Raw genomic sequence first — 24764 nt, 5'->3', positions numbered from 1 at the left:
CCCAACTTTTTCAATATCTTTTGTTCTGCTGGATTCAGAGTCCAGCTCCCAGAAGGCTTTTTGGACCACAGTGGAGTTTCAGTAGAAGTTTCTGAACCGAATGAACCATGCTGCAGCAGCAGAGCAGACCGAGTTTAGACACAGAGTTTCTCAAGTGCCAACCCAACCCAGCACTGTCCTAGCTGTCTTGTCTGCTTGGCTTCCCTCACTGCTGCTGCTTAGAGTGTTGCGTGGGTGGCCTTAAGTGAATTTAGCTGTTTCTCCTCAGCACTGTGGTCGCTGGCTGGCTCGACCTGCTTTATGGGAGAGTGCATAATGTAGGTAGGGCTTTGCAGCTGTAACCAGGGTCTATTTTAAAACCATGCATATTATAATACATGCAGGGAGCAGAGTGGACAAACATCAAGTCAATCAATCAAGAGATTCGCTGGACGTATTTAACTTCTCAGATTGAGGTTTAAGCAAATCTGATGTGAACGTGACGTGCACTGAGCATGCCCGTCTTGATGAGAGGAGATCAGCCACATTGTTGCGATCTAATTTCACCTGGTTTGATTTTGTTTGATGGTGAAAATGAGACACAGCGGGCTCTATTTTCGGCTGGTGTTAAGGCGGCGCTAGTGTCAAACGGACGTTAGTTTGCAATTTCGTCATGTAAAAACTGGCGCTCTGGCATTTTCCAGCTCTAACGCCAGGTTCAGCAATTAACCTGTCTTATTTTAGCTCGCTTGCGCTCAGATGGGCAGGGTAGAAATATTTTAGGCGTGTCCTTAAAAACATGATCCAAAGTGCTAATTTCTGGCAGCGCTGATATGGATATTTAAAACCAACCAAAAGCTGGTTATGGCATGAATTTTGACAGCGGAAACTTAGCCTATTCAGCCGTGACGTACACTGCCCATATGCACATGAAACAAGAGTAGCCTAAAGTGCTTTTGGTGCATACCCTCCCACCCTCTCAACGAAGGCTTTTTTTGTCTGCCCAATGCAATCTCAAAGTAGTCAAGACTGTCGATAAAGGGTTTGGCTCCTGAGACCGCTTGGAAATAAATCTTAATCACCAAAGCTTTATTAAAATATGAAGTTTGAGAGGAGAAAAACAGTGAGCTGACATTCACTTTTTATCTATGCATTGTAGGCAGGCTCACATTATTTTATCCATGCAGGTCCCGTTTTGGACGTGCGTAAAACCCCTTCCATGATATGTGTCCATGCCCAACATGAAACGAGAGATGAGTACCTGGGTGAATACTGATGAACCTTGTATTTAGAAGTTATCTGTAACCTGTAAAAATGGCTTGTTTTACGTTCCATCTGTTCAAAACCCAAGCACTCCCTTAGGCCTACTATAATGAAGGCTGGTTCAACAGCAATGCCTGTCTTTTTTTTTATATCCTGGCCATTTTATGATACCATTACATGTATTTATTGTTGTATTTTTAAACAGCTTGTTCTTCGTTACATTGTATTACAACCAAACGTATTAGAATGATTAATCTTCCTGGTTTTATGGAACTTCTGGAGATGTGTGAATGCGATCAGATCTGTAAGATGTTTTTCCGATTATGTTCATAAAATAGGCCTATTTGGGAGCAGTATAACGGTCAGTGGACATTCTCCCTTTCTCTTTATATTGGATCTTTGTCCAGCTACTGAGAGCAGTTTGGATGTGTGTAAAACCCTCCATAGTCTTCGCTGTTTTAATATTATATGTCCACAGGAATACATTATGGTGCCTGTAAGTGTGACATAGCCTATTTAAAACGAGTTGTTTTGTTTTTAAATGTTTTATTGTTGTTCTCTTTTTAGGCCTTATCAATCATTTATTTCATCTTGCTTATTGACAATGTTTGTCATGTTTTTGCTCAGACATAATCCAATTTACAGTATGCCTAGCCCATATATCAGTGTGAATGCTATTGAAGCCATTAAATTACTTAGAACAGTGCAAATGGGTTCAAGTTAACGTATTTAGCAAAGACAGGTCTACATATTGTTATTTTAATTCTGTAAGTCATTTATCAAACTATAACGGACTAACATTGGAATTGGAGTTGATTCCAGGGCCATACATAAAATTACGTAAATACACAACTTAAAGCTACCACATATAGTATTTCGCCATGGAGCATGTTGTGATTGGCCGGTGAGAGGCCAAGCCTCAACACACCCACAACTTGCTTATTCATCAAAACCCAGCCCCTTCGCGCCGTTAATTGTAATCGTGAAAATAGCAAAAAATATTTCTGACACACCGCTGAATCTATAGCGCTACCGCCTGCACTTAGCTTTACCATTGTGTTAAAATAGAGCCCAGCATGTTAAAGAAACATTCTTAGTGTGGAAAAAAATATTTGTTTCATACAATGTTCCAGTCTGTTGCTGTGATTCATGAAACTATAATTATGACACCGGTACAACTTGCCAGTGCTCCAGAAATGTCTCTCTTTGATCTGTCCATCAGACATAACTACTGCACCATACCTTTGACTGCTGATCACAGTGAATCAGACTATAACTAACATGCATCAATGACGTCCACATTTATGAGAGACCATGACATCAGAGTAGCCTGATTGTGCGATCTTGCCATCTCAATGTCACACAAACTCACAATGAGTGACAAAGAGTTGGGAAGATGCACAAACAGATCTGGGATCAGGCTAACGACAGGAGGCCAATATTATTAACACCTGTTTGAAATCTGTTGACTTGTCTTCATTGGCAGGATCTCCAACGAACACTCTCCGAAGCTGCAGATCAGGAGCCACAGCTACCTGCGGGCGGTGAGTGAAGTTTCCATCAATAGGAGCCTGGACACCCTGGACCCCAAAGGGCTCCTGGACCCCAAAGCGCTGCTCTCCTCACCCCAATACCGCTCGCGAAACGAGAGTTACATGAGGGCAATGAGCACCATCAGCCAGGTTGGTGCTCCCGGCATTACGTCACCATCTCTGGTGCTACGTCTGTGCAAGGGAGGAAAGTCACGTCCAGTCAGCCATTAACTCAGCCACAAATTCATCTCTCCAGCGATGAGATGAATTTTTATTTCAAACCAATGTCAATGTTCAGCCCTCAAACAACAAGAGTCAACCTAAGAGGAGAAGCCAAATGAAACTACCGTTCCATTTATCATTTAAAACTCTCACGAGTTTTGATACAGGAAAAATGCTCCGGGTTGTCTGCCTTTACAACCAGTGTAAAAATCCTAGCCCACTGCCTTCTAAAGCCGGTTGTGAATTGTTTCATAGTATTTCAAAGATAGCATAACAGAATAAATTATAATAAAAAATAAACCATTATCATATGACTTCCATAATGTACTGTATGTCATGCACATTACTTCATGTTAACTCTCAGCTAAATAATCATTTTAAGATTGATTCAGATAAAGATAACAATCAAAGTATCGTACCATATTCTTATTGATGTTCAACTATTCCAAGGACATTCCATTTCGGAGTAAACAAGTCACCCAAAATCAGTCACCTTATTTATGCCTTTTGCTTTTCATGTCTGAAATTACAAATATAACTCACTGAACAATCATCTCCCAAACTAAAATGCAATAAATATTTGGATAAAGGATCAGTATTCACCAACTGTTTCTTCTTTAATACCCTCCCTCAGTTATCAGTGAAAATCAGATGGAATTACAAAACATCTCAGCGTTAGTCTTGCCAAAAGCGCCTCAAGCTCTCATCTTTTTGTGTAGGAGTGGTATGCTTTAGACTGTATCCAAACCCTCCTTATCCCACCTAAACCTACAGTATGTTATTGAACCATCTTAGATGTTCTGGTACTCGTCTTACCTACTGTCAGGCCCATCCCCTGCATCTCCCATGATCCTCTGTTTCTGCGCTGATCCATTGCAAGACCCCCTCACCCTCATAGACTAGGGCTTTTTCTCAATTAGTCTTTTCTTGAAGATCCAAGGTTACTCCCCTCTTACTCCTCCTTTTCCTCCAATGTTTTTTGAAATGCAGTCGAGGAGAGAGTATGCCAGGATTTGAGGAAAGACAAATTGAGAAGGGAATGCCTAACTCTGGTTTAGACCCTGAATAAAGCCACCTCCTCATCCCAAACATTCTCTAGGCACTGCACTTGCTTGTTCTCCAATTAACATTGACCCTCACTCTCCCATTCCCTCCGACTCTTCCTCCTCTTGTTACTGCTATTTTGTGGTTCCTCTTCTTCTGTTGTAGTTCTCTCCCTTTACTTCTCCTAATGATTCCAGATATGTTTACTCTGCCCCTCAGCGTTAAATGTTAACGGCTATTAAACTCTAGGTAAGTGACTATTCTATATGCGTTTCCCAGGTTAGGATTAGTATACTGATATTTTGATATCTGGTTGTGCTGCACCCCCCCTCTCTCCCCCATCGTCCCCCAATCCCTGTCCCCTTGCAGGTGAGTGAGGTGGAGGTGAACGGGCAGATAGAGCAGGTGTGTGAGCAGATGTTCAGCGAGATGGAGTCGCAGGCCATGGATGCGTTGGACCTGCCCATGCCGAGCTGTTTCCGCATGCGTAGCCACAGCTATGTGAGGGCCATGGACCAGGGCTGCTCCGAGGATGAGGGGATGTCTCTGCTGCCCGCCTCACCCCCCAGGACCACCACCACCACTGTCAGGACCATCCAGAGCAGCACAGGTCAGTTGGTTAATCACTCTTACACTACACACGGATTAGTCACAGGTCAGTCTGGCAAGATGGCGCTGACAGACATGGCAGCTCTGCTTTTAGCTCATAAGCAACTTTGCAGTATTTCTTTTTTTGTTTATTTCTTACATTATTAGCCCAGAAAGTTTTTTGTTATTACATACAGCCGGAAATAACTTTTGGATATCAGAGCGGCGATAACCAAGATTACAACCAGGAATACGCCTTTCCCGAATTGGATCCATTGTTCGTACCCCCCAGGGCAGTTGAACTTATCCCAGAGGCTGCTCCAAAACTCCACTGGCAGAGAAGAGGTATACAGAGTGGACCTCTAGTCTGACTCAGGAGGCGTGCACACCATCCATCGCTGCCGAGTATATTACTCGCTAATGTTCAGTCTCTGAGGATGTCCTTCTAGAGCGACATCAGGGACGGTAACATACTCTGTTTCACGGAATCATGGCTGTCCGAATATACTGACCCCCTCCTTACAGCCAGCTGGGTTCTCAGCACATTGCACAGACAGGAATAAAGAACTCTCCGGGGGAAGAAGAAAGGCGGGGGTATATGTTTCATGATTAACTACTCATGGTGTGATTGTGATAACGTACAGAAACTCAAGTCCTTTTGTTCATCCAAACTAGAATACCTCACAATCAAATGCCGACTGTATTACCTCCCAAGACAATTATCTTCGGTCATACCACGGCGGCCCTCAAAGACCTACACTGGACTTTGTGCAAACTGGAAACCACATATCCTGAGGCCGCATTTATTGTAACTGGGGATTTTAACAAAGCAAATTTGACGCTATCAAAGTTCTATCAAGACATTGACTGTAGTACTCGCGCTGCTAAAACACTTGACCACTGCTACTCCAACTTCCGGGAAGCCTACAAGGCCCTCCCCCGCCCTCCCTTCGGCAAATCAGATCATGACTCCGTTTTGCTCATCCTTTCCTATAGGCAAACTCAAACAGGATGTAAACGTGCTACGGTCTATTCAATGCTGGTCTGATCAAGCGGAATCCATTCTTCAAGATTGTTTTGATCACGTGGACTGGGATATGTTCCAGGTTGAACAACATCGACGTGAACACGAACACGTTCATCAGGAAGTGTATAGCGGATGTTGTTCCCTCTGTGACTATTAAAACCTACCCAAATCAGAAACCGTGGATAGATGGCAGCATTTGTGCAAAACTGAAAACGTGAACCACCACATTTAACCATGGCAAGGTGACTGGGAATTTGGTTGAATACAAACTGTATAGTTATTCCCGCCATAAGGCAATCAAACAGACAAAACGTGAGTACAGAGATTAAGTGGAGTCGCAATTCAACAGCTCAGACACGAGACGTATGTGGCAGGGTCTATAGATAATCATGGATTACAAAGGAAAACCAGCCACATTGAGGACACCGACGTCTTGCTCCCGCACAAGCTAAACACGTTCTTCTCCCGCTTTGAGGATAACAAAGTGGCTGATGTGGCTCGCTCTCAAGGACTGTGGTCTCTCGTTCTCCTTGGCAAACGTGAGTAAGACATTTAAACATGTTAACCCTCGCAAGGCTGCCAGCCAGGATGGAATCTCTAGCCACGTCCTCAGAGCATGCACAGACCAGCTGGCTGGAGTGTTTACGGACATATTCAATCTCTCCCTCTCCCAGTCTACTGTCCCCACTTCAATATTTACACCATTGTTCCTGTACCCAAGAAAGCAAAGGTAACTGAACTAAATGAGTATCACCCCGTAGCACTCACTTCTGTCATCATGAAGTGCTTTGAGAGGCTAGTTAAGGGTCATATCGCCTCTACCTTACCTGACACCCTAGACTCACTTCAATTTGCATAGTGCCCAAATAGATCCACCTACGATGCCATCGTACTGCACACTGCCAAATCCCATCTGGACAAGAGGAATACCTATGTAAGAATGCTGTTCATTGACTATAGCTCAGCCTTCAACAGTATAGTGCCCTCCAAGCTCATCATTAAGCTCGGGACTAGAGGCCTCCTGGGTAGCGCAGTGCTAGCTGTGTCACCAGAGACTCTGGGTTCGAGCCCAGGCTCTGTCGCAGCCGGCATCGACCGGGAGGTCCATGGGGCGACGCACAATTGGCCTAGCGTTGTCCAGGGTAGGGAGGGTTTGGTCGGTAGGGATATCCTTGTCTCATCGCGCACTAGCGATTCCTGTGGCGGGCTGGATCAGGTCGCCAGGTGCACGGTGTTTCCTCCGACACATTGGTGTGGCTGGCTTCTGGGTTCGATGCATGCTGTGTTAAGAAGCAGTGCGGCTTGGTTGGGTTGTGTTTCGGAGGACGCATGGCTTTCGACCTTCGTCTGTCCCGAGCCCGTACGGGAGTTGTAGCGATGAGACAAGATAGTAACTACTAACAATTGGATACCACGAAAAAAAAAATGCTTGTGGATTCCAGGAAACAGCAGAGAGAGCACTCTCCTGACGTGACCACAGTAGAGAAGGTGAAAAGCTTCAAGTTCCTCGGCGAACACATCACCGACGATCTGAAATGGTCCACCCACACAGACAGTGTGGTTAAGAACGCGCAACAGCATCTCTTCAAGCTCAGGAGGCTGAAGAAATTTGGCTTGGCCCCTAAGACCCTCACAAACTTTTACAGATGGGATCACCGCCTGATATGGCAACTGCACTGCACGCATTCGCAGGGCTCTCCAGAGGGTGGTGCAGTCTGCCCAAGGCATCACCGGGGGCACCCGATGTCACAGGCCAAAAAGATCATCAAGGACATCAACCACCCGAGCCACAACCTGTTCACCCCGCTACCATCCAGAAGGCGAAGTCAGTACAGGTGCATCAAAGCTTGGACCGAGAGACTGAAAAACAGCTTCTATCTCAAGGCCATCAGACTGTTAGCTAGCCGGATACCACCCGGTTACTCAACCCGGCACCTTAGAGGCTGCTGCCCTATAGACATGGAATCATTGGCCACTTTAATAATGGAACACTAGTCACTTTAATAATGTTTACATATGAAATGAGTAAAGCAGTATGTATATACTGTATTTTAGTCAATGCCACTCCGACATTGCTTGTCCTAATATTTATATATTTCTTAATTCCCTTATTTTACTTTAGATGTGTGTGTATTGTTGGGATTTGTTAGATACTACTGCACTGTTGGAAAACAAGCATTTCGCTACACCCTCAATAACATCTGCTAAATATGTTTGTGACCAATACAATTTGATTTGATCTGTTGCGCTGTTTGTCTGGCGAGTCAAAACACGCACTGGTCTGTCATACCACTGTAGCAAAAGGAAGTGTCTTCTCTATCCACCACCACGATTAGACCCTCAAGAGCAAAAACAAACACTACTGTCAGCGTTGCATAGACCAATAAAGGTCAATGTCTCCCCTGGAACGCCTATAATTCACACCACCACCACTATGGAGACGCTCAAAAGCACCACAGGTCTGTGTTTATCACTTTCACAACGCACATTGATCTACTGTACCAACACTGTCAGGGCAGCACATACCAGCAAAGGTCAATGTCAAGAAAGACTCTCTCCACAGGATCACAGTATGTTCACCTGACTCCCAGAGCATACACCACCCTCACACAACACACATTCATAGCAGCACTAAGCCTGAGGATGCTCTAAGCAGGAGAAGTAGAGCTGAGCCTGAGGCCTATCACCACTGTATCTCTTTGAGAGGAGATTACTTTTATTGGTGCTATTGTCAAAACATGGCTGCTTGCCTGGTCCAGTCCAGCATGAGGAACATGATCGTCTCTCCCTGGTATATTAAATCACTGTTATATACAGAACATTTTAAATCCGAGCTGGTGTGTGTAATAGGCTTGGAAATGGCACTAATTTCTCAAATGTGGTTAATGGATCTGAAGAAAATCCTTACAAGAAAAACACATTTTCTGTAATTAATACAATATTTTCGGAGATAAAGTGTGTGTATATGATAAGGACCCTCTCTAATTCACTTATCAAGTTATTTATTATTATTATTTTTTAATTCTGTGTTTTTATAATTTCACTGAAATGCTTCAAAGGACTTTATCAAACTTCGAGACTGCCCCATCAGATGAGTCCCAGGTGTCAGTGCTGATTTCAGTTGTACTTCCTGCAACCTAGTTTGACTGTTCCTCTGGGAATTCTTGTTCTCCTAGTGGCAATCCGCTGACAACAAGGCTCTGTTTGACCTCCCAGGATGAAACATTAAGAGACATCTCTGTAGTCCCAGGAAATGATCATCAGGACCATTTTTGCCATATTTTAAATTAAACCAACATGTAGTTTGAAAATAATTGTTGAGTTCATAGATAATCATGGAAGTGCTGTTACCATGCAGAGGTAGAATGAAATAATAACACAACTGCGAAGGACAGATCTCTCTAACTGATGTTGAGTTGTCTTGGGAAAATAAAGGAGCCATTTGCTTATGTTCTCGTTTAGCTCTTAAAACGTATAATGCTTCAGTACTGCAACAACAAAAGACTTCAGATATGCATAGTTGATGAAAAATAAGCTAGGTACAGTCATCTGAAACAGATAAATAATAAGGGCTTTCTTTAACTCTACCTCCAACTCTTTGCTGGTGCTGCATGTCTGAATGAAGATGTGCGCTTGCTACTTTCCATCCTGCTGCTCTGCACCCGGGGTAGTCAAGGCAGACATATGGGCTGGACCCGCAGGAGAGCTGCTTGAGTGGAGAAAAGAGAGGGAAAGAAAAACGTGTGAAATATATTTTATTTATTTTATAGACATTATTTATTTCACGATGTCAATATGTCTTTGTTGTAAATGTTTATGTGCCAAACTGGTGGCAGGTGAGAAAAAAAGAGTTTCAGAGTTAATAAAAAAATAATGCCATTGTTGATTAGATAATTTTTTCATTAATTGGACAAATTTCTCTTGGACCATATGGTCTATATGGACACAGATGTAAAATAATAAAAGTTAAATGTTAAAGAATACTATATATGAATACATTTCTTTTAAGTTATTCAAGTATAAATTGACAAAGTTACCATAGATGACCTGTTAGTTACTGGAGATTCCACTAACATTGGTAAATTAACGGTAGCTTTGCAACCCTAGATGAGAAAATGTGTGGAGGGAAGTTTCTGGAATATTTGATATTTCACGATGGCCGTTGGGTCTGAGTGAAAACATCAAGCTGGCATTTGCGTCCTGTCCCGACTCTGCCGTCAGCTCTCCACATCATCTCTAGACATTTGAGCTGCGGGGGGGGATCAGAGGCTGCTCTCATAAGTTTGAACATGATGCCGAAATCTAGTTTGCATGTTAGATAATGGGCTTGAGAGTGGTACTATGTTTCATTGTATGTGGGCACAGAAGCTGTACAGGTATGTTATTGTCTATGCATCATACGTTTTCATCAATTCTCGATAATCTGTCCTATGACGTCCTTGTCCACATCAAATAAAAGCAGTTGAAGAAGATTTCTAATGAGGCAGCAGATTAATTAGGCATTAGGGGAGCATGGCCCTGAAAGAGGTCACCCTCAGTTAAGAGCCAGGCTAAGACATCTAAAGCCCATGCAAATCACTTCCCCTTTCTGTGCTTTGACTTATCTGCATCTCTGATATCCTACTTTCCCACCATTTATAATTTCCCCACCCATTTCAAAAAGGCAGACAAGCCGTTACATTTTTTGTAGATAATTCTGCGTAAAAATATATAATTATATTAATATGAACACAGGGCGTCGACATCCTTTGATAAGCTTGTGTGTGAATTGAAAACAGCAGCAACAACGTCATAAGCTGTTTTGTGAGGAGTAGAGACAGAGCGTACAGCCCTGACAAACCCGTGTGAACCTAAACCCTTTCTTCACAAAACCTTGTGGACTCTTCTCCTAATAACACAGTTCAACAGAAATTGTCCACAAGGTTTTAAGAGGAAAAGGGGTTTGGTCCACACGGTTTTGAGAGGAAAGGGGGTTTGGTCCACACGGTTTTGAGAGGAAAAGGGGTTTGGTCCACATGGTTTTGAGAGGAAAGGGGGTTTGGTCCACAAGGTTTTGAGAGGAAAAGGGGTTTGGTCCACAAGGTTTTGAGAGGAAAAGGGGTTTGGTCCACACGGTTTTGAGAGGAAAAGGGGTTTGGTCCACAAGGTTTTGAGAGGAAAAGGGGTTTGGTCCACAATGTTTTGAGAGGAAAAGGGGTTTGGTCTTCAAGGTTTTGTGAAAAAGAAAGTCCACAAGGTTTTGAGGCAGAAATAAGAGAGCCAAGCTCGTCAGAGTTAGGCCCTGACATTGACGCTTGGTGTGCAGTGGAGGAAGGGGGCGATCCCAGTGATGGCTCATCGCCATGGTGCTGTGAGAGATTTATACGCTGCTGTACGAGAGAGAGAGGAGAGAGAGTCTTATGGTAGAGTTAATGGGGAGGAGTGTTGGTGCTGACATTCAGAGGGCACCTCAACCCCTCGTACATGGCTCTGAGTCTGGCTCCCTGAGATATACCATCTGCCTAAGGGAATGGAAAGCAGGAGATGGGCATAGTTCAAAGTTGTAACTCAGGTTTCTAGGTTATTTTAGGTGAATGCAATTTACAAGGAAGCCTTGTAGGTCAGATAAAATTTATTCTGTTTATCTGATGAATTACCATGTGATTCTTGATTATTTGTGTCATATTTTACTAGACTTGTGATGCCATCCTTCCAAGTCTTGTTAATCACTTGAGGAAGCCTGGAAAGCGAGGCTATATTTTTCCATACGGTACGAGGCAGATCAGATATAAAGCTTCTTAATCCCATGATACTTGTGAAAGTGTTTTCCATCCATCCTCCCATCCTTACTAATCTGTGAGACTGATGTGTGTGATTGACGTGTTTCCCTAAACAGCTAAGATGATGGGATGCCAAGAGGCCTTTGGTGTGTAGCGGTGAGTGGGTGTGGGTGCTGCTGCTGCTGAGAGTAGATATGGGTGATTGTACATGACATCTGTGTAATACTGGTGCAAGCTGAGCCCTAGGACTCCTGCTGGCTCATACATACAGCAGAGGAGTGAGCGATGAGGAGAAAAAGAGCGAAATGAGGAGGGGATACTATTACAGCTCAGGAGTTGTGCAGTCAGAGCTGTTACAAGAGGATGTCCCCTGGACTTAGAGAATAGAGTGTAGGTACTGGTGGTACTCAGTGTAGGGATCAGTGTTTTGGGAAAGAAAGCACTCTCAAAGCACTAGTTGTTCTAGTGTAGTCAGGTGTTTCAGCGACATTTACAGTGTTTCTACAACTGCCAGCTGATAATACCTTCTTCAAGAGGCAATGCATTTACACTTACAAACTATTTAAAAAATAGTGACCTTCATCTCCAGCAAGCCAAGCACGGCAGTAGAATACAAATAGCCGTCATCTTACCCTCAACTATTATTTCCTCAGACGCTGTCGTACAGTGTAAACAACACTGGTTATAGCTGGAGATCGGAGTCGTGTGGCCTGTCTCCATGCCTCATTCCCAGAAAGAAGTCCATCATGGACTGAGATCATTCCCCCAAGGCAGCCTGAGTAACACCGCTGGTGAATGACCCATCTGTGTTCTACGGCTAGAAGGCCTCATTCATCACCCTCCGGCCCTGCCCTGGCTCCTGCCTGTCTGTCAACCACTGTTAACCTCCAGCCTAGCAGGGCATGAATGAGCCCGTCTTTCCTTCCGCTGACACTGCGTGTGCCAACACACACGAGGGGTTCTGCCTCCACTCTGACCCTGTCAAGGAATACTTGAATATTCTGCTGAAACTGTGAATCTGTTGACAGCGACTTCCTACTGCGGACTGGAACAGACGAGATGAGATGCATATGGGAAGAAGTTGATTTGTATTATTATTTGAAAATGGTTAAGGAATGGTATTAGATTCCTGAATGACAGGGTTTGTAAGCATGTTACATGGGTTAATATGGGATCATCTTTACTATGCACTGCAGTACATGTTTAGCAGTTAGTCCAATGGCTTTATGGAGCTAAAGCGGATCCTTTTATAGATTCCTGCAGTGGCGGTTGAGGATTGGGGCTGTTTTGAAGTCTTCTAATGTTTTTCTGCCTCACATCGTGATCCAGAACATGTACAGTACCATGGAGATCTTTAAAAAGATACAGTGCATAGAGGCACAGCACTGTAGCACAACAAGGCACATATTCCTTTTCACATTTCACCAGGGCTCGCACAGAGAAGAAAGTGACGACATTGTAGGCAATTAAAAGGAAATGGTTGTCATGGTAAAATGGTTGTCATGGTACTTTGTGTTACAATGGATGCCCTGGTCCACAGTAACCTCCAGCGTGGTTTATAGCATATGTGACCTACTCCTACATCTTCATATTTAGCTCTTACTAACGCAATTATGATGGATTATCTCTCTCTCTGAATAAAAAGACGCTGAGTCATACACACTCAAGTTCTCCATCCGTTCTCTTGGGTTCTTACCTATATCTTAATTTAATCATATCTTAATTTATTTTCCACACTGTGCTGGTGACAGAGAATAGTGAAGGTAAGGATGGTATCAATAACTCAAGTAATACTTTTTTTGTAAGCAGCCATGTTTGTTGTTGCTGTGGTTGTTGTTTCCACTGTATGAAGGTCCTGATTAGATCATGGCGCATAACACTGTACTTAGCTAATGAGTGTACTCTTCCCTGAAGCCAGATGTGCAACGTATAAACATAGACATAAGATATGACTCACAAGAATTTACATACTTCCACCTACACTACCTGCATGGCTGAATACAAAAAAATAAGAATTCCACATAGCTCGTGTGCTATATCACACATCCATCTCTGTATTTCGGTCTGTTCTTGTGTATAAGGGAGGGAACACACACACTTAGGGCTCAGACACACCAATGGTGTTTGCTGGTTGAAAGTACTTAACATCGCTGAATGTAATTTGTGAACCGACTGCGCACCGATTCTACATGTAGAATCACATGTAAAATTTTGGGTGGTCACTAATACACAGTGCGCTGAGAAAATTTGCAGACGAACGCTAGATCCACATTCGGTGTGATGTGTGAGCCTTTAGAGAGGGAACACACAGATCTGTGCTGCCTGTCCGTGAAATGGAGACTAGTGATCTGGCCGGGATTGATTAGTCTTCTTGGTAGTGTCAGTGTCATTCAGCCTGTCCTCTAACAGGCTGACTACACAGCTTGCGTGGCGTGCACGAGCATTGCAAAATAAATTTAGATATCTATATTATTCAATATTATTCTGCGTTGCCAAGGGCTAACATAGAAGTCAATTCTATTTCTTGACGCAGATCACGCTGCAAGTCCTGCAACTCCCAAACAGGTACCCACGTGCCATCTCATTGGTTATGCCCACATGGGTGACTTGCCAATTGCAATATAAAGTCGAAGAAAAAGCCTGGAAGGAGGAGAGTTGACTAGAAACGATTCAGTTGACCGTTGTATGTGTGGATTAATTGGTGGAGTAGAGGACCTTGTGCATTTCAGGTAAAATAACAACTCAATGTTTATATCCCAGGACAAATTAGCTAGCAACAGCAAGCTAGCTAAATAGGACAAATTAGTTAGCAAGTGCAAGCTAGCTCGCTAAATTGCCATAAATGTTTAATGCTTTTCGACCTGTCCCCAAATTAATATAGTTGGTTCAGAGTTTGTTTTGATATTTTAACCTGCGTGTCATGATCAGGGCGGCAGGGTAGCCTAGTGGTTAGAGCGTTGGACTAGTAACTGGAAGGTTGCAAGTTCAAACCCCCGAGCTGACAAGGAACAAATCTGTCGTTCTGCCCCTGAACAGGCAGTTAACCCACTGTTCCTAGGCCGTCATTGAAAATAAGAATTTGTTCTTAACTGACTTGCCTACTTAAATGAAGGTAAATAAATAAAAGATTGCATCTGGTGTGGGGAGACAAAATACATTTATGCATGATGGCGCACGCGCGCAGCCGATTTGGGTTCCGTGCAAGACAGAGCAGGGCTACACGGAACCTAAACCGTCTGCACACGTGCGCCATTCCTAATGTGATGATTAGATTGGATAGTCCTAAAAACTTTTGGGTCATGTTTTACCCAATAGAAACTGAGTGATGACTGGTGTAATTTTCTTTCTCAGTGAGTAGATAAGATGTTCCTGAACACTTTTGAATTAATCCAGATAATGCCATGATTAAGACAAATCAGGAATTAATTCATTAATAATGATGAGTGAGAAGGTTAGAGGCTACAACAAAACAAAACCTCTCACCATTACCAATAATGGGAGGTATGTTTTTTGTGGGGTGGGTGGGTCAATGATCTTTGTGTCTTTTGTAACTTTCTGAACACTTCTACATTCATGTGGATGCTACCATGATTGTTCATAATCATATCCATAACCATGGTATGTGTGTTCAGAAACATCTTCTATTGTTACTCACAATTAAAGTTTCTCCAAAATGACACAATACATGTATTAACAATTCACTTGTTGTTAGGCAAAAATATAATCTGAAACACAACCAAAACAACCTGCAAATGCATCCAACAAGTTTGTATAGTCGCAAACTTGATGTAGCATTGACACTATAAGTGAATTTGTCTAAATACTTATGTTTTCCTCAAATGGGGAGCTAGATACATAAAGAGCGTTCATTTCTAAATGGTAAAACAGATATGTATGAAAATACCCTCATATGAAACATTTGAGCTCAAATCCAAAATGGTGTTGTATAGAGCCAAATTAAGAATAAATTAGCTTCACTGTCCAAATGCATATGGAGGGGAGTATATGTCATACACAACCCTGGAAGGACCTGCTACTAGGAGGCTATTGATTTAACAGCATAATATGTGTTTTCTGCCTCAATGAGTATTGTGACAAATTATGGTTTTGTTATTAGCTATAGATTTTTCAGGTGTGTGTGTAATAGATACAGTACAGGCAGCAGGGCCAGGGGGGGTCCAAGGGCAGAGGGGGCGGAGTGCAGCGGGGTCACTGCTACACACTAATAAGCTCCACAGTTTGTCAGAGCTGGTGGTGTCTGTGTGCTCCTTCTCCCTCTCCCTGCCAGCCATCGCTCATCAAAAACAAAGCCAGACAGTTGATTTCTATCGTCAAAGTTTTAGAAGTGGCGATGTCAAAAGAGATCATGAGTTGGTGTGTGTCTGTGTATGAGAGATAAAGAGAGAGAGAGAGACTGTTCTTTGCTTCTGTGTGGTCTGAGGGCATGGTGCTATTTATTCAGTCCTGTCAGAGTTTGTGTTTTGAAGTACTTGTCAAAGCAGACAGAACCTGGGGCTGGGCCTAGACTCTCTCCATCGACGTAACATAAGTATCCTGCCGCCCTACATGGATCATTCCTCCACAGACACCACACTTTGTTAGCTTGCCATGGAATAAAATATCTAATATGTGCTGTAGACGATCCCAATATTTCTCACAAGTGAAACATTCATTTAAGAACTCAATTGAAAAGCATTTTTCTTGTACAATTGGACCTGTATTGATGTACAGTTGGACCTGTATTAATGTACAGTTGGACCTGTATTGATGTACAGTTGGACCTGTATTGATGTTTCTATGGATAGAAGTACGACGTTTTTCTCTGTACTGTACAGTGCCTTTGGGAAAGTATTCAGACCCCTTGACTTTTTCCACATTTTGTTATGTTACAGCCTTATTCTAAAATGGATGAAAGAAAACGTATATGCAATATACACAATACCCCATAATGACAAAGCGAAAACAGGTTTTTAGATCCTTTGCTATGAGACTCGAAATTGAGCTGAGGTGCATCCTGTTTCCATTGATCATCCTTGAGATGTTTCTTCAATTTCCTGTGGTAAATTCAATTGATTGGACATGATTTGGAAAGGCACACATATGGGTATGTTTTTCAGTGGAATGGACTGGGATACTAGTCATGATCGAGGGAAAGATGAACGAAGCAAAGTACAGAGAGATCCTTGATGAAAACCTGCTCCAGGGCGCTCAGGATCTCAGACTGGGGAGAAGGTTCAGCTTCCAACAGGACAACGACCCTAAGCACACAGCCAAGACAATGCAGGAGTGGCTTTGGGACAAGTCTCTGAATGTCCTTGAGTGGCCCAGCCAGAGCCCGACCGACTTGAACCCGACTGAACGTCTCTGGAGATACCTGAAAATAGCTGCGCAGCGACGCTCCCCATCCAGCCTGACAAAACTTGAGAGGATCTGCAGAGAAGAATGGGAGAAACTCTCCAAATACAGGTGTGCCAAGCTTGTAGTGTCATACCCAAGAAGACTTGAGGCTGTAATCGATGCCAAAGGTGCTTCAACAATGTACTGAGTAAAGGGTCTAAATATTTATGTAAATGTGATATTTCAGTTTTAAAAAATAAATATATATTTGCAAAAATGTCTACAAACCTGTTTTTGAATTGTCATTATGGGGAATTGTGTGTAGATGTAATCCCTTTTAGAATAGGGCTGTAACATAACAAAATGGGGAAAAATGGAGGTGTCTGAATACTTTCCGAATGCATAGTATTGTCTGTCTGCTCATTTGTGTTGCATGATTTACCATCTCACAGTTCCGCACTCTATGAGAAACTCCACGGCTGTTCATTTGCTGTGCTTTGGTGTTTCCCTCTACTTTTACATGAATGACTAACCCTCATTATTTTTGCTGTAATTGCACATTTTGTAATGAGCAGTTAACTCTTGACTAGATTGTGTAAGCCATCACAAAAACAAGCTATCACAAACTTTTAAAAGAGGGTGAGTGTGGTCGAGAAAAAGAGGTGGAAAGAGTAGGAATAAAAAACCCTTGTGTTTTATTCATGTCTTTCTATAAATTTGCTCGCAGACCTCGACCACTACTATCACCATTACCTTTTTAGATTTTAACATGTTCCCTCTTCATCAATGAGACTTGTTGCCCTCCCCTGATCACCTATAGATTTGACTGTGTGTATGAGAACATCAAAAACCTGTCCACAGCGGGAGAGTAGAATATACATTCCTACTTTGATATGTTAGAAAGCTATGACATGTGTGTGTTAAATATCCCCCTCGCAAGTACTTTACCTCTCCCATGGTTCCCCACAGTGTCATCATGCATCACAACCTATAAGAAGACCCCTCCCCCGGTGCCGCCCCGCACCTCCAAACCCTTCATCTCCATCACAGCCCAGAGCAGCACCGAGTCGGCCCAGGATGCCTACATGGATGGCCATGGCCAGGGGGGCAGGGATAGTCACCCGCAGGGAGACATGACCATCCAGTCAGGCCTGTCTAACTCCACAGAGAGCATCGACAGCATGAAGGCCCTAACGGCAGCCATTGAGGCGGCCAACGCCCAGGTCCACGGCCCTGCTAGCCAGCATGTTGCAAACAGCAGCATCACCATCACCACCACCACCTCGGCCCTGGCCCATATCACTGAGGACAGCAGGAAGGAGCAGGCCAGGCGGGCCAAGTGCCAGCTGTCCATCGGCATCCAGGTCTGTGGTAGACACTACCTCACAACCACTTTTCTGGTGTCGTTTAACATTTTGTTTGATCTGATATGGGAATAATAAGAAATGAATTAGTTGACACACAAGCCAAGTTTTGAGAGACTGGATCCTCATCCCCTTTCTGTGTTGACAGGTTCTACTCTTGCTCTATACTGTCCTCTAGTGGCAGATGTTTACATTACTTCATCCTGGTGTTCTGGATATTGTAGTGACTGAAAAATAGATGTCTAGTTTATAGGTGAATTCGTTTTTTGGATAATTTTATGTCCAGGTGGATGGGCCAGAAGAGGAAGCTCTGGAGATGGAAGACCAGTCCAAGTACCAATCAATTGGGGTCCAGGTGGAGGACGAGAGGGGGTGAGTCTCTCTCTCGCTTTCTCTCTATCAGTCAGTTCAGAATGTCAGTCCTTCACTGTTTCTTGCCTTCATTACCTTTTTGTGTGAATGTCCAGAGAAAGCCATCCATTTACAAATGAAGGCTGTTACTAAGTGAGTCAAGGGTTGCTGGGAGAAGCAGCTTGTGCCCAGGGTTGTTAATACGGTGGAACAGCTGCGCTAGCAAAACAGACATTTGGAACTATGGCATTTCCTGCCCCGTTTCTCTGAAAGGGAAATGGTGAGTGAGTTGTGTTTGTCTGTTGGCCTCGCCTCTTCAGTGACTTCAGCTGAGTCATCTCCAGCTCACCTGCGACTGCAGTCTGATGAGGCAAACCAAACGCCTACTCTCACTCACAAGATTATTCTCTAATTTTTGATACTGGAGATAGAAGTTGGAGAAATAGTCTGGGTAGACTTTAAAGTAGCTGACTGCAGCTGGTTTCTCCAACTTCTGTCTGTTAATGAGGAGCACTGACTGCCCACTACAGCAGCTTAGTCATACTAAAGACTGTGAGAGTTTGAATATGAATCAGAGTGGAATGATTCACGTTATACACCTTATTGTATATTTCTTCCTTGTGCTACGTGTGTTCTGCTCCACCCTATGTGTTGTATAGGACAAATATAGCAGCGATAGTCATCGGCATCGTGAGGCAGTTCTTGTACAGCTCTGCTGTGTCTGCAGTGAAGGGCGCTCCCTCTAAAGGAATAGTCATGGCTGGTGGGTGTTTTAGAGTAGTAGGCTTACTCCGTGATGACTGCAGCCTAGGGCCCCTTCCCTTCCCTTACTCTGTGTCTCTGTACACCTCCCACACTAACACTCTGTGTGGGATGTTCATTCATGGTACCATGGATTGGCTCAAAATGTGGTAAAATGAACCTTCCATCCATCAGAATGGATGGAGAATAGAATATTGCAGTACTGGTAGTTTCAGAGCAAATGCAGGGCCTTAAGTTCTTCTGACCACATTGTGACCTGGCCAGAAAAACTCTGCACCTTACGTATAGCCTTAAATTAGGTTCAAGTTTTTCCTAGTCAGGTCACCTCAGACTGAGCACTGATGTATATCTCCCCCTGTTGGCAGATACCGGCAGTTCATCCGCTCCAACAGTGTAACGGCAGCAGTACAGGCAGACCTGGACATGCCTGACATATTAGACAGCCCCCTGGACTCCCCAGAAACAGACCTGCCCTTCTCAGGCTCTGTGTCCCGCAAGTACTCCCGCGAAGCCACCACCTCGCCAGCCTCTGCCTCCACCGTCAGCATCCAGGGCTCGGGCAACCACTACCATGCCTGTACCTCAGACGACTACGATGACGTGTGCTTCGACCCGTCCATCCTGCCCCCGCCTGACCCCTGGATCGACAGTGTGACTGAAGATCCCCTGGAGGTAGTCCAGAAGTCTGTGTGCCAGAGGGACGGACGCTGGTTCCTCAAGCTGCTGCAGGCCGAGACGGACCGCATGAAGGGCTGGTGCAGACAGATGAAGCAGGACGAACAGGAGAACGACCTGCCGGATGACAGTGAGTCAGGCCTGTCCAAAAGCATTTACACCACTACCTATCACAATTGTGTGAGAGCAGTGGAGGCTAGTGCCGCGTAGTTGTGCGTAATTGTACTTGTGATAGGTACAATTAGGTGGCCTCATTCCAGCCATTACAATGAGACAGTCCTCTGATTTCTCCCTGTGTGATCTGATCTGTATTTACATGATCTTCCTCTCTACAGTCTTGGGGAAAATGAGGCTTGCCGTAGGAAGTGCTCAGCTCCTGATGTCACAGAAGTTCCAGCAGTTCCGGGAGCTTTGTGAGGAGAACCTGGTGTGCGACTCTTCTAGTTCTTCAGTTTCCTTTGACTCCCCCTGTTCTTCACATAAAATCTGAGGTAAAACTCTGTTTCGTTCTTCCCTTTTTTACTGATCTGGGATCAGAACCCCAACGCCCGCCCGCGGCCCATCTCTCAGGACCTGGCTGGTTTCTGGGACATGCTCCAACTGTCCATCGAGAACATCAGCCTGAAGTTTGATGAGCTGCACCAGCTGAGGGCCAACAACTGGAAGCCCCTGGACCCCCCGGAGAGAAAGGTAAAGCAGGCATCCAGGACCAGCTAGTATCTGTCTGTGCTGTCTAAGTCAATGGAGACTCAGCTCAGCATTCCGACCAGCCAAGATATACTGATCATGCAGAAACAAATCAGTAGCTTCAACTCATTGCATGATCTAGTATTGCTGTTGTAACTTCACAATTATTATTTATTAATAACATACTGTATCAATGATTTTCTCTGGTTTGGCAACAAATTACTTTTGTCTAGATCAGTGGTCACCAACCTTTCTGAGTCCAGATCACTTCATGAGTCAAAATACAATTTGAGATCTACCGCTCAGATTATTTTTAAACATGACTTTAACGTAAGCCTATGCAACATTAACCATTTTAAAACAGGTCTGTAGCAATGAGATTTGTGCAGTAGGCTATACACCCAAAACATTATCATTGCATAATTTTAATGCTTGAATTGCCCTGCCAATGTTGTTCTTCTCAGACTATTGTTAAATTATATATTTTTTAAATGGAGGTATATGATCACACTGGTAATAGATACTTTGTTGTATTACCTGTGAGGCACAGCTGACTGATGGCCTGCATCTGATGGTCAGTCTGAGGGGAGGGAGAGAGCAGCAGTGAGGCTGCCTCTCACCCGAATCACTGTCCCTTTGCTGTCCCTCCCTCCACTGACAAAAGGGGACGCAGTCTTTCAGTTGATGGCGAAACTCAAGTGGCACTGCATTATTTCTGCCTCATGGACCAATCCATGTTACTCCTATAACCAGAGAAAGTGAAATATTCCTGGATATTAAATTAAGACACAAGCCGCTAATAATAACAATGCAAGCTTATGGGAACACTTTGCTAGAGGCTACTCCTTTAATGCAGCGGCAGTGCTGTTTGTAGCGTAAGTGGAAGTAGGGAGAACGTGCATTTTAAGTGTTGACATTGCTAAATAACAACTTAAACATGAGCTTTTGCTCATAAAAACAGCAGCTCTCTGTATTCGTTGAGTCTCATGTTTTTAAACCATTTGAAATCTCACAGTATCGATTTTGCTGTGCGATCGAGTCTTCTTTTTACAGCCTATGGCTTGATGAAACTGTGCAGACACCGTGATCTGCACTATCTGATTGGCCAGTGGTAGGCCTATAGGTGCACTTGATTTGCTCTCTGGGCCTGCTGGGTAGATGGAGTTCTCCCTTCAGACACATGAAATAGTTTAAAAAATGGGAACACTTTGCCTTCCGGCACTAGGGCTGCTGAATCAAGAGCACCTACCGCCAACAGCATGAAAAAATAAATAAAAATAGGAATGCAAGGCTTTATCATTGGGGTTTTTACAGAAATGTTTGGTGCTCGACTAGGAATACCTTGGAGATCGACCGGTTGGTGACCACTGGTCTAGATGGTGAGGGTTTATGAGATGTACCGCATACCTTTAAGTGCTTCACATGGCGTGAATCACACATTACAACTTATACGCCATCAATAGTTTTATACACCATCATATTCATTCAGTTTTATACACAATCATTTAACACAGTGAAACACCTCACACCCAAAAGTTGAATGTTGCCATTTCCTGTCATTTGTTGTATTAGCGACTGTAAAGATGTTGTTACTGTAGAGTATCATGGCTGTTGCATCTTATACTATTGATTTCCTGACCGCTTCTCCATGTTTTTGTTCTGTTGTTCTTGTCGACAGTGAGCTGGTTTTGAGAAGTCATTCCATCTGGCACGCACCACGGGGCCTGACCTCGCTGGGCCACCGTACCTCATGCAGTCAGTCGCCCCCCCGCTGCTGCGTCGTGTGTGGTTGTCTATCTGTAGCGCTAGCCGTGTGCTGCTATAGGTGTACTAATGCTGTCTACGCTCCTGTCCCCCCTCCCCCCGAGGGCTAACTGACTATTTGTCATCCCTGTTCAGGAGAGACGGATCCCCCCTCCTGTGCCAAAGAAACCCCCAAAAGGTCACCCTCCCCTGGCCCGTGATAGGTCCCTGGAGAGCTCAGAGAAGCAGCGGCTGGATGCGCGCAAGCGCTTGATGGCCGCCAAGCGAGCCGCGTCGGTGCGGCAGAACTCAGCCACCGAGAGTGCAGACAGCATCGAGATCTATATCCCTGAGGCCCAGACCAGGCTATGAGCTCCGCGGCAGGCACACCTTCACCACTACCCATAGAGACAGATTCACTTACATCTCACACACCGCTAGATCTCACACACAGGTAAACGCACACATATGCTTTTAACGGTATGGTTCCTGTGAGCACACAGACCCACACAGATTTTGTAATATAACTACACTAACTCTTTTCTCTGTAGTGGGAAGAGAAATGCCAACAGTATAGTTGTTTCTTTTACATATTCTTGTCTCTCTCACAAATTTGATCCTGGTCTTGTTTCCATCTATGTAACATAGATCCTCGCTTGAAGATGACTCCTTCGTGATCCTTCTTTTAAAAAGTGTATCACTTTTACCCACACCTGAGTAACATAAATCATGATCTTGTGAAATGTATAGCATTCTTAATCAATGTAGACACCTGTTGATATCCTAAAAGATAGCAAATAAGTATGTTTGAGTATTTGGTTTCTTTAGCTATTTTTACTTTTACCTAAGCATGGGCCAAACAGAATCCCTTGCTTGATGCCCCATTCAACCTTCTCAATATTTTTGGGGGGATTGTAACATAATTGGCAAACAAACAGGGTATATTATGCTTAAGCAATATTCATTTGAAATCAGATCAAGTAAATGTGTAAAACAACTGAACACTTGTCCCATCTGTAAAGATCAGAGATTTTAGATAAAGAGGATGCCTTCCTTTCTGTAGCCAATTCTGTTGGTTTTGTCTGCTGATGCTGTCAATTGTAAAGACATAGTTGCTTATTCTAGAGAATCACTATCTGTTTAAACATTTTAATCATTAATGGTACAAGGACAACTAGAGACAAAAAAAATTGATACATGTACTTAACTCACCCTGGTGTTTTCCCTTCTGTAAATTCAGACAGGTGTCTAAAGTAGATTTGTATGACAAGTGAGGATCTTTGTGGTGATAAGCAGCCCAATATGAAATACCCTAAACACTTAGAGAGGGACACTAAAAAACATCTCTGGAATGCAAGTTGTTTCATTTCTTAACAATGTCTTTCCAGTAGCAAGTTCAGTGGCTTAATTGTATTAGTAAACTGTTTCTTGGTATGTTAGTTTAATCCCAAATGGACTCCTGGAATGCCATGTGACTGTGGTTGAGCAGGCTTAGCTCTGTTATTTCTCAGGAAGAGATGGAAATTCAGTCTGTCAAATCAGGGTCTCCTAGTGCTGGTCGTGTGTGTGTGTGTGTGTGTGTGTGTGTGTGTGTGTGTGTGTGTGTGTGTGTGTGTGTGTGTGTGTGTGTGTGTGTGTGTGTGTGTGTGTGTGTGTGTGTGTGTGTGTGTGTGTGTGTGTGTGTGTGTGTGTGTGTGTGTGTGTCGGTTTGTGTCCATCAGTGTTTAGAGGTGTGTGTGTTTGAGTGTGGGTCTCTTAAAGTGCTTCCTGATTTCCTCGTTTGATATGTTGGCCTTTATTCAATATGGTCAAGTAGCCTCATGAACATAATGTACATAGTCAAAACAACACTTGTACTTGAAAATAGCCATGTGTGTGTTTGTACAGAAATTATACATGAGGATGTTCCTTTAAGCATGCAGACAATATTAGAAATACAAAATCTATACCTAATTTATACTTGTATTCGTTTATTTATTTAACTATTTATTTATTGATGATTGAGTTTTTTTACTGTTTGGATTCTGTATTAGTGGTCTGTTATGCTACTGTGATCTTATGTTGTATTGTATAGGGATTATATGTGCATACATATGAACACAGAATAAAATAATTATGAACTCTGTTCCCGGTCTTGACCATGTATTCATTTGCTGACTGATTCTATTTTTCAATCAGCCTGATGTTATTTTTCTGTCTTGACCAATCGGTGCCGCTGATAAAAAATGTATTTGATTTATTAGGATCCCCATTAGCCGACCCCAATGGCGACTGCTAGTCTTACTTGGGTCCGACACATAACAAAAAAGATAATACGAAATACTTTACAATTTACATACATTTAAAAACATGAACATGAAATGTGTGTGCGTCTATCAGTCACACATACAGTGCATTCTTAAAGTTTTCAGTTACGTTACAGCCTTATTCT

General features: G+C 43.5%; 1 protein-coding gene across 6 annotated transcripts in view; it reads left to right on the top strand.

Annotated features, from left to right (window-relative positions):
* Positions 1–24458, top strand: part of LOC109871568 (disks large-associated protein 1) — a 120208-nt gene extending 95750 nt beyond the window's left edge. For 2 of the 6 annotated variants that reach the window (XM_020462464.2, XM_031807069.1), the window contains exons 5-12: positions 2729–2924; positions 4410–4650; positions 17721–18115; positions 18402–18487; positions 19594–20033; positions 20239–20330; positions 20441–20593; positions 22490–24458. In XM_020462464.2, coding sequence (XP_020318053.1) covers positions 2729–2924; positions 4410–4650; positions 17721–18115; positions 18402–18487; positions 19594–20033; positions 20239–20330; positions 20441–20593; positions 22490–22705 — 1819 coding nt within the window. In that variant the 3' untranslated portion in view covers positions 22706–24458. Of the gene's footprint in view, positions 1–2728; positions 2925–4409; positions 4651–17720; positions 18116–18401; positions 18488–19593; positions 20034–20238; positions 20331–20440; positions 20594–22268 lie in introns of all 6 variants that reach the window. The other 4 variants (XR_004205811.1, XM_031807073.1, XM_031807070.1 and 1 more) reach the window with 4 other exon arrangements.
* The last annotated feature ends 306 nt before the right edge of the window (positions 24459–24764 follow it).

This window comes from Oncorhynchus kisutch, linkage group LG27 (assembly GCF_002021735.2).
Source record: "Oncorhynchus kisutch isolate 150728-3 linkage group LG27, Okis_V2, whole genome shotgun sequence".
Taxonomy (NCBI): Eukaryota; Metazoa; Chordata; class Actinopteri; order Salmoniformes; family Salmonidae; genus Oncorhynchus; species Oncorhynchus kisutch.
The sequence above is the reverse complement of the archived record's forward strand: the minus strand, read 5'-3'. Positions and strand labels throughout refer to the sequence as shown.